This window comes from Megalops cyprinoides, chromosome 3, assembly GCF_013368585.1.
Source record: "Megalops cyprinoides isolate fMegCyp1 chromosome 3, fMegCyp1.pri, whole genome shotgun sequence".
NCBI classification, from domain to species: domain Eukaryota; kingdom Metazoa; phylum Chordata; class Actinopteri; order Elopiformes; family Megalopidae; genus Megalops; species Megalops cyprinoides.
In genome coordinates, this window is record NC_050585.1 from 50,795,469 (window position 1) to 50,808,343 (window position 12,875).

General features: G+C 45.8%; 1 protein-coding gene across 1 annotated transcript in view; it reads right to left on the reverse strand.

Annotated features, from left to right (window-relative positions):
• The window catches only part of LOC118775704 (ubiquitin carboxyl-terminal hydrolase 2-like), a 13,469-nt gene extending 5,759 nt beyond the window's left edge, over positions 1-7,710 (reverse strand). The window contains exons 1-2 of the mRNA XM_036525745.1: positions 7,092-7,710; positions 137-187 (exon numbers count right to left, since the gene is read on the reverse strand). Of these exons, the coding sequence (XP_036381638.1) occupies positions 137-187; positions 7,092-7,250 (210 nt within the window). The 5' untranslated portion in view covers positions 7,251-7,710. The remainder of the gene's footprint in view (positions 1-136; positions 188-7,091) is intronic.
• Positions 7,711-12,875: the final 5,165 nt, after the last annotated feature.

The following is a 12,875-nucleotide window of genomic DNA, read 5'->3' on the forward strand; positions in this document are numbered from 1 at the left end:
TGACTGTATTCTGATTTAATACAATCTGATGCGGCCCTTGCCCTGCGCCGGTTGCTTCTAATGAGGGGAGCGAGGTGGGACAGAAAGGCTCCAGACGTTCGGCTCCCATGAGCCTCGGCGGTCGCAGCAAACTCACCGTGTTCCCCAGGTTCCGCAGTCCCACCAGGCCCTGAGTGTGCTTCGAGTTCTGTAAAACAAAGAGACGAGGGAGGGGAAAGACCGTTAATGAAAATACACGGGGGGAGAACTTTCACAGCAATAACCAATTTGGTGCTTGTGATGAGGCCAGAGTCCTTTAATGACATTCAAGGACAGAGGTGGTGGTGGTGGCGGAGGAGGGAGGAGGGAATTGCAGCGGTGACCCCTCACATGCTCAGAGTGAGTCAGCTGGTCAAACATTAACAAAGACAGGGCTCATCACGTAATGTTTCAGCTGCCATTTGTTTTACACTCTGAAGGGAATCGTTGTACCAACAGTACCGGTAGGCTGGTACGTTAATGTCACTCCAAGGGTTCCCGTTACCCTTTTAACCAAATGTTCAATATGAATACACATGAATGACTTCTGATGTTCTGGTGTACTTGACTACAACATTAGCAGTTTGTGGGAAAGGGGGAATAAAAAAATCAGGAGTCACTGTACGGGGATCTTCAATCCTGCTGGAGTGCTCCTGATGTTCTTTACAAAATTCAAACATGTCACCTTCACCCGTGTTTACGTGGGTCTGCCCCTACCAGCGTGAGGAGCGTTCTCTGACATTCTTGCAGAGGATTATGGAACATGTGGTAGGTTAGCAGGGTGTGACGGCCTACATCGTTGAACGGGACACTGGGAGGTTCTCAGCGGAGAGGAGCAGCTAACAGGGAGAGTTAAGCTCCCCCAGACAGGACAGACACCTGAGCCCATGCTGTGCTTTTCCAGGCTGACGTGCCCGTCAGCTCTGACGCAACAGCGGAACAGAAACCCGAATCCGCGCCGACCGTCAGGAGACCGCGGCTCAATCTGATAACCAGGCCAGGCTGACGCACTAACCCTCACCTGGACAGGACTAATGACAGCACCCGCTGGGCTTCCAGTTTCGAATCTTAATAATTTCGCCCTCATCATTTGTAATCGTTCTGTGTGCATAATCCTTTCGCTGGCATTATCTAGTTATTTAATATAAGCGGAATTAATCTGAAATTCGGGTTATATTGATGTTACACAACTCAATATTCCATTTACTAAAAGGCCATTTTGCTACTTACATCATTTTATAATAGTGATGTTATTTTAATTATAATGTCTGCACCATTCCCCGATTATCTTCACATATTTTCAGGGTTTGGTAGTTCGAGCAGAAATGACCTCCTGGTCTATTGAATGTTTACCGCAATCACTGCTCATTGCTGCGCTGCACAAAGCATTCTGTGGCAATGCTGATGCTAAGAGGTCAAATTCAATTGATTGGTTAATTGATTGATTGATTGAGAATGTAAGCAGTGGAGTTTTGGTCCAGTGGGTGTGCCAGGCAGGGCAGAGAGCACACTGCTTTTAACATCCCCGTCCATGTCGACGGGTTTGGAAAGAGCTGAGCATTTAATTATTACACAAATACCCACCATCTGTCTGAAAGAAAACACTTGCACTGGCTGCGGATTACAGCAGCGGTGGAATTCAAAGATCTTCAAACTCCTCGAGCAATATTATGAGAAGGAGACACAAACACCTTAACACAGTCATCCTCATTATCCTCATTATCTCATCAGTTCCACACCCCCGTCGCTGGAATGTTTCCTGAGGCCCTCTAGCGATACGGTTACTGCTGGACAGCAACGCGGCGTACAGATTACGGTATGGGCAAGTGTTAAAGGCCTGGGCTCACAGCCTGAAGGCCATAGGCTGCCCTAGCACCTTCGGACAAGGGCCGCCTATTAACCAAATAAATCCAAAATGGCGATGACGATGCCTCTCAGACACCTGGGGCACGCAACTCCGCTGCGTGGCTTGGCAAGCTTCTCCTCTAATGAAGGTGAGTGCGAATGTCACCTCTCAGACGCTTTCCAGATAGCGCGCTGTCAGACTGTGTGCCACAGCGATTAGTAATAGCACGGCCACCCGAAATAGGGCAGCTTCATGCCAGCCCCCCCCCCCGCTGGCTAGCCCCGCAGCCATCAGCGGTGCCAAAAGTGTGTCTGTGGCAGCTACCCTGACACCCTTTCTTGGCTTCTCCCAGGCACTTTCCCTCAGCCTCTCTCTCTCTCCATCCAAAGCTATTTTTACAAGCAGTTGCCGGAGGCTTCACGGCAACTTCCCCTCCGACGGCCTGGCTGAGACGGCGGTGCAGAATAACACCGCCCCAAAACCCAAATCCGGCACGGTCCCTGACACCCGGCCAGCGCTTTCTCGCCCGGCTCAAAGACACAGGCTAGTCACACCTTCTCCCCCTCCCCTCCCCCCACCCCTGACGCGTGCCCCTTCAGAGACGAAAACAAGCACGCTGCGAGAGGCAGAGGCCTAAGGGTTTGTGCTGAGAAAAGAGAACATTATGTGCTGCCCACATCTCGCACGGTGTTCGGCGGCGGTACACAGATTACTCTTCCTCGGTCTGGAAGGAACAGAGAACAGACAGGTCCTGTGACCGTTGACCACCTGACCGCCGCCGTGAGTATTTCCTGGAATAGCCTTTTGGCGCTCACTCGCTCGCTCCGGGCCTGCCCTCAGATGCATGCAGTTGATGTATTTGCCTTCTGATAAAGAGGCGTAGTACAGAGCTTATCCTACATGCCTCTGTACATTTCCACTGAGTCATGTGTTTTTCTTTTTTTCCACTTGACTTATCTGGCCTCTATCTGAGTCAATGGGGGGAGGGGGGGGGGGGGGGGGGGGGATTGGTATGAACCGATTTGCAGTGCCGTGAACCTGAAAAACCTGAGGGTAACTTTTTCTGCCTTTTTCACTTCTGATAACCGAGTGCCAGGATTGGTCTTTGTATTTGTTAGGATTAAAGACATATTCCACAAATGTTATCAATGACTGATATTGAGCTTGATAAAAAAAAAAGAAAAAGAAATAGTGGATACTAAAGATCCAGGTGCCAAATGCTTTTAGCGCACACACGCGCGTGCGCGCACACACACAGTCAAAGGAGGTCGATTTCAGGTTAAAATCACACTGCGTTCAATGCATAACATTTCGAATCATCTGGCTGACACTGACCTAATCTGGTTACAAAGCCAGGCTAAAGCTGTCAGGACAATGGCCCGCTGAACACTGAAGACGTCACACAGGTCCCAGGCTGTTGGTTATTAATGCCCCTGCCACTGACCGAGCCCCCCTCTGAAATGAGTGATTCAGAGATGGGGCTCAGAGCTCAGAGCCTGATTTCCAGGCCGGAGGATGCAGCTCTCAGTCTCGAAGGCAGAGGCTGGCGCTGACGTCAGGCCGGCACCAGCACCACAAGGCTGGCTGCACGCCGACACTTCATACGCAACGTCTGACTTTTAACTGAGACTTTGCCGCTGGCACAAGAGGGGGGGGGGGGGGGCGCTGCTGTCACCAAGCCAAATTAAAGGCGTAGGGCCAAAATTTTTACAATATAATGAGTTACTGATACGGTCCACACTGCGTGGACTTTCACACTTTGGCCCGATGCGTACCGTGCAGCCATCACAGCAAAGCCGTACAGCAAGCCACCCAGCTGTGTGTCATGTGCCACAGACATATGTGTGCGTATGCGCGTCAGTGTGTGAGCGTGTGCGGACACTAGAGTTTATGCCGCACAGGTGCATGCGTGTGCACGTGTGTCTGTGGGTGCACACCTGAGTTTATACAGCACAGGTATCTCTGTGAAAGCACACGTGAGCGTGTACGTTTAGTGTGAGCGTGTGAGAGTGAAAGTGTGTGCAGTCCTGTATGTGTGTCAGTGAAAAAGTGGAATTTAATCTTACACACTGCAGCTCGTAATCCCCCCGATGGTCTCTCCGGCTCTCTCTGGCCGCAGGGGCGGAAGTGGGTCACAATGTACCCGAGGCCCTGATACAGCACGGCGTAGTGGGACTAATCCTGGTTTTATAACCTCCCTTGGAGCAGGAAGCCGGGAGCTGCCCTCAGCCTCGGCCGTCAGATTAGGGATCACAGCGGTGACAAAAATCCACTACAGGCCCCAAAATATCAAACTTGCATTGTCTCTGTGCGCCCTAATTCAAAAGGCAGCAGCATCTAAGAAAGGCACGGACCGTTCTCAGCACACAATTAATAATTGCGCTATAAGCACACAAAAAGATTCAAAATCATTGCTGGGCTGAAAACCCATCATCCATTTAGGACTTTATCAGGTCTTCCCAATAATAGCCTTTATTAAAAAAAATCAGATATTGTGAAGGGCAATAGTCAAAGGTATCACCACTGCCATCTAATCTCGCTGTGCTTGATATATATATATATATATACGGTGTTCCATTCTGATATTGTGGGTTCATGCGACAGCGATAAGGTCTCATATCATCCACCATCTGAAACGAGAAGCGTGAAGCAGAATTTAATGAACAGACACTCTGCACCCGATGTCAACCGCCAGATACCGTGACCAGGCGCGACCCCAGAATAAAATAAAGTGGCGATGTCACTCTCTCAAATAAGGGGGGCGAAAGCCGGGGGCAGCGCTGTCTGAGCAGGGAAAGGGATAGCGTAGCTCCATGGCATGGAATGTATCCGCCGCACTCTGCTCTGTGGAATGTGGCCCAATAATTATCTGGCGCGGGTCTTTGAGTGAGAGCCGGGGAACAGTCCGTTCTGACAGTCTCCTGCCAGTGGCTCGGAAACAACTCCCGGGCAAGGAGCCGCCTATTACAGGCACATTGCGCTCACACGCTGCCTGTCAGAACCACAGAACACGCAGCAGACAGAGACCTGTCCTCTCTTGCACATCGTCTGGCTGACTACTGAAACTTGGTCATGCAGCACGTCTAATATTGTGACTCTGTGTACGGCTTTCGCTTGTGTTGTACTCTGCCTCACTTGTGGCCTGCTTTGGTTGGAAGTGTCTGCCAAATGAATGAATGTAAATGTAAAATGTAATGAGGCAGCAGGATAGCGAGGAGGACTGGGGGCATAGAAAGTTCATGCTGTGGCTCCAACACAAGTGGCAGACATGGACTCCTAATCAGACGAAAAATTAGTAAAAACTAGAATTGGAGGCAGCTGATTCAACCTCCATTAAATATAATGAGGTCATTTTTGCTGATAAAATATTGATAAAATACTGCTGCCTGCTATGGAGGTGTCCACTGAAGTAACTACCTGAAGTACATTATCTTCAGACCTTGAGGATATCTTAACGATGCAATGCTATCATTTGCTGCAGTGATAACAAATTATCGAGGCAAAAAATCTCAACTGGTTATTCATTACTCGATATTATATAACACAGTACCCTCATAATGTTTGTGACACGGGACAATAATGTACAAGGTGTTATGTAACGGCGTAATTCTGCATAAAAAAAAAATTAGACTGCTAACGCTGATGCTGATATTTTCTCACATAAAAGACACAACACGTGTCAACTTTAAGAGTTTCCATGGCAATGGCATCAAGGGAAACGAGCATGAGCTGTACTGTATGAGTGCTGAACTGTGAAGTGGCTACACACTCATCATTGCTACTGTCCACTTTGCCTGTATGCAGTATGGGGGCAATTTGCTCAGTGGAGGAGACCCTAAACACTGCAGGTGGAAATATTTCGCAGACGGCAACATTGTGATAATCATCTTATTAGATTGACGTGAATTAATTTGAATGGCACTACATTACAACTGTCATATAATAGATCACATAGTAGTCGTATGAAAAACAAGGCCGAAGAAAGCCTTGAAAGGATGAATAGTTAGAGATCAGAGAAAAACGTCTACACTGCTACCCGAGGTACAATAATATACGTCATTCTTACGTAGGCAAGGTCGGGGACAGGAAGTCCCGCCCCACTACAGAAGGCATGCTCCGGGTACTTTCTGCCCTTGACGACAGATCAAAGATCGTCCTGCCGACCCCCAGCTTCACCCCAACCATTCGTCGTAAAACGTTGAGCCTGATCCAGGATCTGTTACTAATGACAGAAAGCGCCTGCACCTCTAGGCGCGATAACTACAGGGTATCTGCCTGCATCTTTATTCACGGCTGCGGGGTTTACATCGGTCCGGAGGGGAGGGCGCAGCGCGGGGTGGACGGCCGCCAGCGTCTAAGAGGAGCGCTCTAAAGCGATCGCTCGCTGTTGCGTAACTCTGTCAGCTGCACGCGAATGAGCGAGGCACCGAGCCACAGGTCAAAGCCTGCTCGCCTCCGTGTGCCGCTCCGTGGAAACGGCTTGCTTGCGAACTGCATAATAATTTTACAAAAAAAGCGCACATCTATAAGCTCTTGTACAAGTCAAAACATGTTATAATAATGAATATATCAAGTTTGCGCACTGTAAACCGCCTTTTCTGTAAAGTAATTAATAGGTATTAGTATTAATAGGTATAGGTAATCACCAAATGTTATATTTGCCAACTACGTGCTGGAATGCCTCTTGGAACGTTGTCTTCGCTCGACATCAGCCGCATTCGAGGGTTAGGGTATTCAACATGTAGCCTAAACTATTTCTTGGAAGTAATGACGTTAATAAATGATAATGAACTAATAAAGTCACGCATTTATTCCACACATTGCACACTGCTGAGCTTAAATATTAAAAGCAGAGAATCACTTTCTCACCAGATATACTGATGGTATAACTGTTCCATCGCCTAACAGTAAAATTGATTTAGGATTATTTCGTTTTAACTAATGATGCGCACGAATTCCGATCAGGGGTTTACCCACAACTTAATCTTTGAAATTAGTGCAACGATTGACTCAACCTTACAGTGCAGCGTCGTATTTCCATTATAAAATAAAACGGCGTCTCAAAGTAGGCTATTTCATTACATAGATTGCAGCACATTGTAGCTAGACAAGTTACAAATAACCCCGGGAATAATGCAAGGGGCAGACCGACACAGACAATAGTTTTTTTTTCTCTACAAACGCACAGTGGCTCTACGGATATCTGGGTTCGAGCAGCCGCTCTTACCTTAGCTTGGTTAATGAGGAGCCCCACAAAGGTGGATACCAGCACCGAGCCCGACATCGTAGAGCTCTTCCGCCGCAGGTCCGGCTTCAGGAACGGGAAAGCGGCGGCCGGGGGGTCTTCGGGAACAGTCACGGTGTACGACTGTCGCATGCTGGGCATGATGGCGGTAAAGCGATTTAGCCGCTAAATGAAATTATTATTTCGCGTTTCTAAACTGGCTTGCGGTCTTGTCACAGTTAAGATGCTGTCCCGGCGCCTCTTTAAACACGCAGACCTAGCATCAGGACAGTCTCGCAGAGGTATTTCGTTTCTTCGCAGTTGTTCTTGCTGCAAGCCACGGATAAAAACGTCGCTTGTCGTCTGTAGCGTATGCGTATTAGAAGATAACTGAATTGTATCAATTATAAAAATCCAAGCAAACCGTGCACTCCACCTGTAGTTCCTCCCCAATGACACAAAAAATAAATAATTAAATAGAATAAATAAACGCAAAAGTACCAAACTATTATCAAAAAATGAGTTGTAAAATAAACCGGAGAGTTATTTTTCCCCACTGCTGTTACATAAATTAGCTAAAGTAAACCAGAAAATGCGTATGCCCCAGTAGCTCCCTTGGTGTTCTGACTGCATTGGAATAAATGAGAAATGGTGCTGCTTTCGGCTTTACTACACCAGGGCTGCGTGCACGCCCCCTTCATTTTCGCGCAGACGTCACGCGCTGGCTCATGCTTCGCAGACGTCAAACAGCGTAGGATCGCTCCTGCATGTCACATTCACATTGGAGATGGGGGGTGACTGGGGTAACGGAGGGACGTCTGCCGATTCGGTTAAAAACATTTACCATTTCGTGCGGACAACATTTAGTGTTTGTCACCCGCTTTACGTAAGGTGTTATTGGGTATTTAACAGTTTAAAAAAATAGTTTTTTTTTGTCCATGTAGACTGTTACTGGCTCTTAGTTCAATGTACTCATACGATCCTTTTTACTGACATATGTTGACATGACACTTAATCCCACACATTCTTGGCCGGGTCGTCACATATAGATATGCAATCTGCTATGATACCGATGGGTAGGCTACATTATAGGTCTCGAGAACGATAGATTGCATGCTGAGCGTTTTTCCGTCACGTACAAATCGCTCATTTCGACAGCAGAAATAGATGACTCTTACGATAAGTGCCAGGGTGGGTTTTAATGAGTAATAATGCATCTTTATCGTCTGTAGTCTGCTACATTTGAAACCCAGAGTGGTAAAATATTATGTTCTGACTTTAGATATACTACTTCATGAAGAAAGGCTCGAACAACACTTACGCAGTCGTGCCGTATACGTCTTACGCATTATAAATCATATATTTGGTAGTGCTGTTTTATCGCAGTAGATAAAACCTACCATACTCTCACTCTCTCATCTGTAGCGTTACCGTGGTGTTTCAACTGTCGATCATAATGGGTTAATTTTGATTTCAGGTGTGTTAAGCCACCATAGTTCTTGCGCAGTTTGTCTTGAACATAGATACGGAATCTCTTGTTCGTAAATAAAACCGAATGAAGAAACAGTCACTTGTATGTTGTAGGTTGAGCGGCCATATTATTAAGAAATTGTCATCTGTGGCAAAGGGTCCTTTCATTTAATTACATGTTCCAGAACACATTCTCCGCGTGACGTCACAACGCTTACCCCTGTCATGGCTCCAGAATCAGAAACTGTCCATGAGATGTTTTGCATGTGAAATGTTTTTTTTTTTTGGTTGGTTGTTTTCATCTGAATTTACAAAAAGTATAACATTCCAGCATTTTTTTATTTGGGGGCACAAATAGGGGAAGGAAAGGGAAGATGAGTTCAGCAATTACCTGTCAAGAAAGTGAGGGAATGCACAAAAGTAGTATCGATATAGCACATGTATGCTGTCATGCAGTTACACCTGTTACTGTATTAACCCTAACTAAAACCTGCATTAAGTCCTTCACCTCTGCCCAGCAATTTATATAATGAGATACACATGTTATATAATACTGTACACCTACACGAGTGTAACCTAGTGTTACACTCTACTTGTTGAAATACAGCGTAATTGCACTGGTACAAGAGCCACTTTCTTGGAGTGTGCCCCCAACCACGTTCACTTTAAAGCTTTATGTTCAGAAAATTGTGTCTACAGTGTTGTTAACCATCTGCAGCTCAGCCACAGTTACAGCCCTTGATTAGAGTGTGCTGACTTTAATGACTCAGCCGTGCAAACACTCCTGACCCCTGCTGCATGGATATTTATTTTCATAGCTGTAAATACAGGTGGACCCCCCAAAAGCCAGACAAAAACATCACAATTAACTCAGAACTATGAATGACTATATCCTCTGAACCCCCACCATTGTTCAGCATTATATAACCACGGTTTGAAGCTAAGGATTTTGTAAAGTGCTCGAAACAGTGTGGGGGGAATTCTATAAGCCTCTAGTTTTTCTTGACCAGAGGTCTACTTTGGCATTTATTATGTCGTAACAACAACAGCAACACTGAAAAAAAAAATCACAAAATAACAGGCTATGGCCATGTAGTAGCAATTTGACAACAAAGGGTGCAGAAAAGTTTGAACAACCACCTTGATATCCAGACAGAGCCCAAAGCACTCAAGTAAGCACATGCCAACTAATGTATAGTACCAAATAACCTTGATCACACATTATGACATTAAAAGTGATTATAATAACATATAGTGCAAACAATACATATAACACCCACCACAGAATAATATTATTCACGGAGAGGGCTCTGGAAAATATTCCTAAAAATATTATTCCATGTAATATAACACATAAAAATAGTTACACTTTTCATTTGCACTCTCATTTATATTCACAGTACTATAAACAGACAATCTGCGAAATGCCTGTTAGGTTATTGTAGCGTCAGCGTTAGCGTTTCCCTTCACTTACACTGAGTCATAGTTGCCATAGTTGCCTCATACTGCTGTGCATTGTGGGTGGGGTCCGCCAGGGTATGCATGGGCAGCAACACTGCAGGAGTGGTACAGTTTCACTTCCACAATATTGCCAAATAGCATGAAACGCACAAAGCGCCCCGCCAAAATGTCGTGTGTCAAAGTCTGCTCCTCCTGCCTGGTGAGTCTCATGTGCGTCTAAAGTTGTAACAAAGACGAAGGCTCATGGCAGGCTCAACAGCCTCTAAAAAGGCTGTTCTTAAAGGGTGCTTTGAACCTGATGTACATTTATAGTCTGTACGGCGCCATTATTTATTGGATATTCTTATTCAGTAGTGTTCCACAGCCAGGCTGCATAAGGCTCCTTCTGTAACATTGACTTAGATTCACATTAGGTCAGATATAATCACACTTGTTAAATAACATTTTGTACAATAAAATAATACACTTTTTGAATAACTGCCCTGTGACTGCCTGTAGTCACCTTTGGCAGGAGTCTGGCCGTAACAATAATAAAAATACTAATTTAACTACATTTTGACATATGTGTAATCGTTGAATGGGTGGTTGCTGCATTTGCACGAGTACAACATAGTCTGCATATTGCTAATGATATAATATTTGAATGTTTGGATGCTGCTTGTATATATCGTTTTTGTGTTTTTCCCAGCCCAGCGTCTTCAGTATCAGTTAACTCTTCTCAATGAGATTGTACATTGTGCATTTGTATTGTCCATGTATTTTATGTGTATTTGTTGGAAAACACCAATAAAAATGCGAAAAGTGAGAGTAAACGTCTCGTTCAGCTGCACCAATGTTGCATTAATGGAAGTATGGTAATTATAATGCATCGGAGCTGTTACTCTGTGCGTTACAAGTTCAGAGACGTGTCATCTGCAGAAAAATTATAGGTCAATGTTCTGCATCATTGGCACATTTGGACGGGGTGGGTCTACTGTACCAAGTGCTGACGGCTGGTTTATGCATTAACCAGTGCAGAACATGATGACTTGTAGTTTATGGATGTTGCCCAACCATTGCGGTATCGGTGAAGTGAAGCTATCTCATGTAACAGAGGTGCAATTTATCATCACTGCTCACAGTACAGACTCCTTCCCGATGCTACTCTTTTCCTGCTAAACCTTTTTTTTTTCTTACAGTAGATTGTGGCAAAGCGTAATCCAAAAAAGTACAATTTAAAGCAAGTAACAAACAAATTGATCCACGGCACTGAAAAATTGTCGTAGATGCAGGAGGAGAAATCAAAACTGATATAAATTTCTCTCCAAATAGCATATAAAACCACACTTGCAATGCAAATTTAACAGTCGCATGGTAACGCAATGACCCAACGCACTGTACTCCTTTCCATCCCTGCCAAAGAGTTCCCCTGAAGTCAGCTGAATTTGTATGTACTGATAAATATTCATGAGCAAGCAGGTCTAGGATCACAATTTCATTCTCATGGCCCGCGACTCAGTTGTTTCAGAAGCAGCAGTGTGGTATGCTTGGATCCGTGCTGACCTAACTCTCAGAGGAGTACCCACTGTCCCAGGTCTCACTCCTGCCCACCGGCTCATATAGATTATGCTTGGAGATGTGCAGTTGCTTATCTGTGGGGTTTATTGCAGTGTGCTGTTACAGTACATTGTATTACCTTTCTGCTTAGCAGACACCCTAATCCTGGGTGGCTTGCAGTGCTGAAAAAAGTAACCCTGTGCATCTTCCATAATGCATTTACTCAGCAGAAGTTTTGAGTGGAGCAGCTGAGATTACATTGATCAGGGCTATAACAACAGAATCCCACCTGCGATTTTAGCCTGTTTTCCCTGTTGCAAACCATGCTGTTCCTCACCACCCATTTACAATCAGTCTGGTAGCCCGGCAACCAGTGTTTCTCACATTCCACCATTAGGGCGTCTGCAGCTGAATTTAGCTTCAGGTTTGTCTTGTGAAGGTAACTTATCCATGAACTCACTCTGCTAGAAGAGGTATGCTCATGTGAAAGGCATCTGTCAGCGCCAGCTCACTGCAATCTCAGCTGCGCTGGATTCAGCCGATGTTTCGATTTCACGTTTACATTTATATTTATTTATTTAGCAGATGTTTTTATCCAAAGCGACTTACAAAGCGACTTACAAAAGTACATTTTCTCTGTTAAAGTCTATTTAGGGATTGTGCATTGCTCTAGTTTGCACTGCTTAAATATCCAAGTCCCCTCCAGAGTTCCATGTTCTCATATGAGCAGATCTTCCTTTCCAATCGCCAGAGAAAAAGTTAAAGCAACTGCAGCAGTCCACAGTGCACCTAGGCCGCCTCTGAACCACTCTGTTCCAGATACAGGTAGCCTGCAATGTAGGAAAGACTTGTGAAAGAGAAGTGAACCGTGAAATGTATTACGATTTTTTAATGTAACATGCCGTAGAGGGTGTTTCAAGCATGGCCAAGTTGGTGTAAAGTGAGAGCCGTCAGCGTGGTGGCCGTGCTAGTGGGATATCACTGCACTAAAAATGAGGAAGAAAGTGGGGCAGCTTGTCTCACGCAGCTGTTCCAGCAATCTGGGCGTCTGCACTCCACGTCACCCCGTCCTCCTGGGCTGATGTCACTAGCGGCCACATAACCCTGGAGGACGACACATGATTAGAGAGACACGGGCAGACAGTAAGGAGAAATCGCCTCGCCCACACGCGAGGACGCCCTTATGACCCCCTTACCCTTGCTCCTCCGCCCGCACGGGGTGAGGTGAGGCAAGGCGAGGTGAGGGAGGGCGGAACTGCGGAACTAGGACATTCCACTGAAGCCAAACCAAAAGGGCCTGTAACCCGATCCTCTCCTATC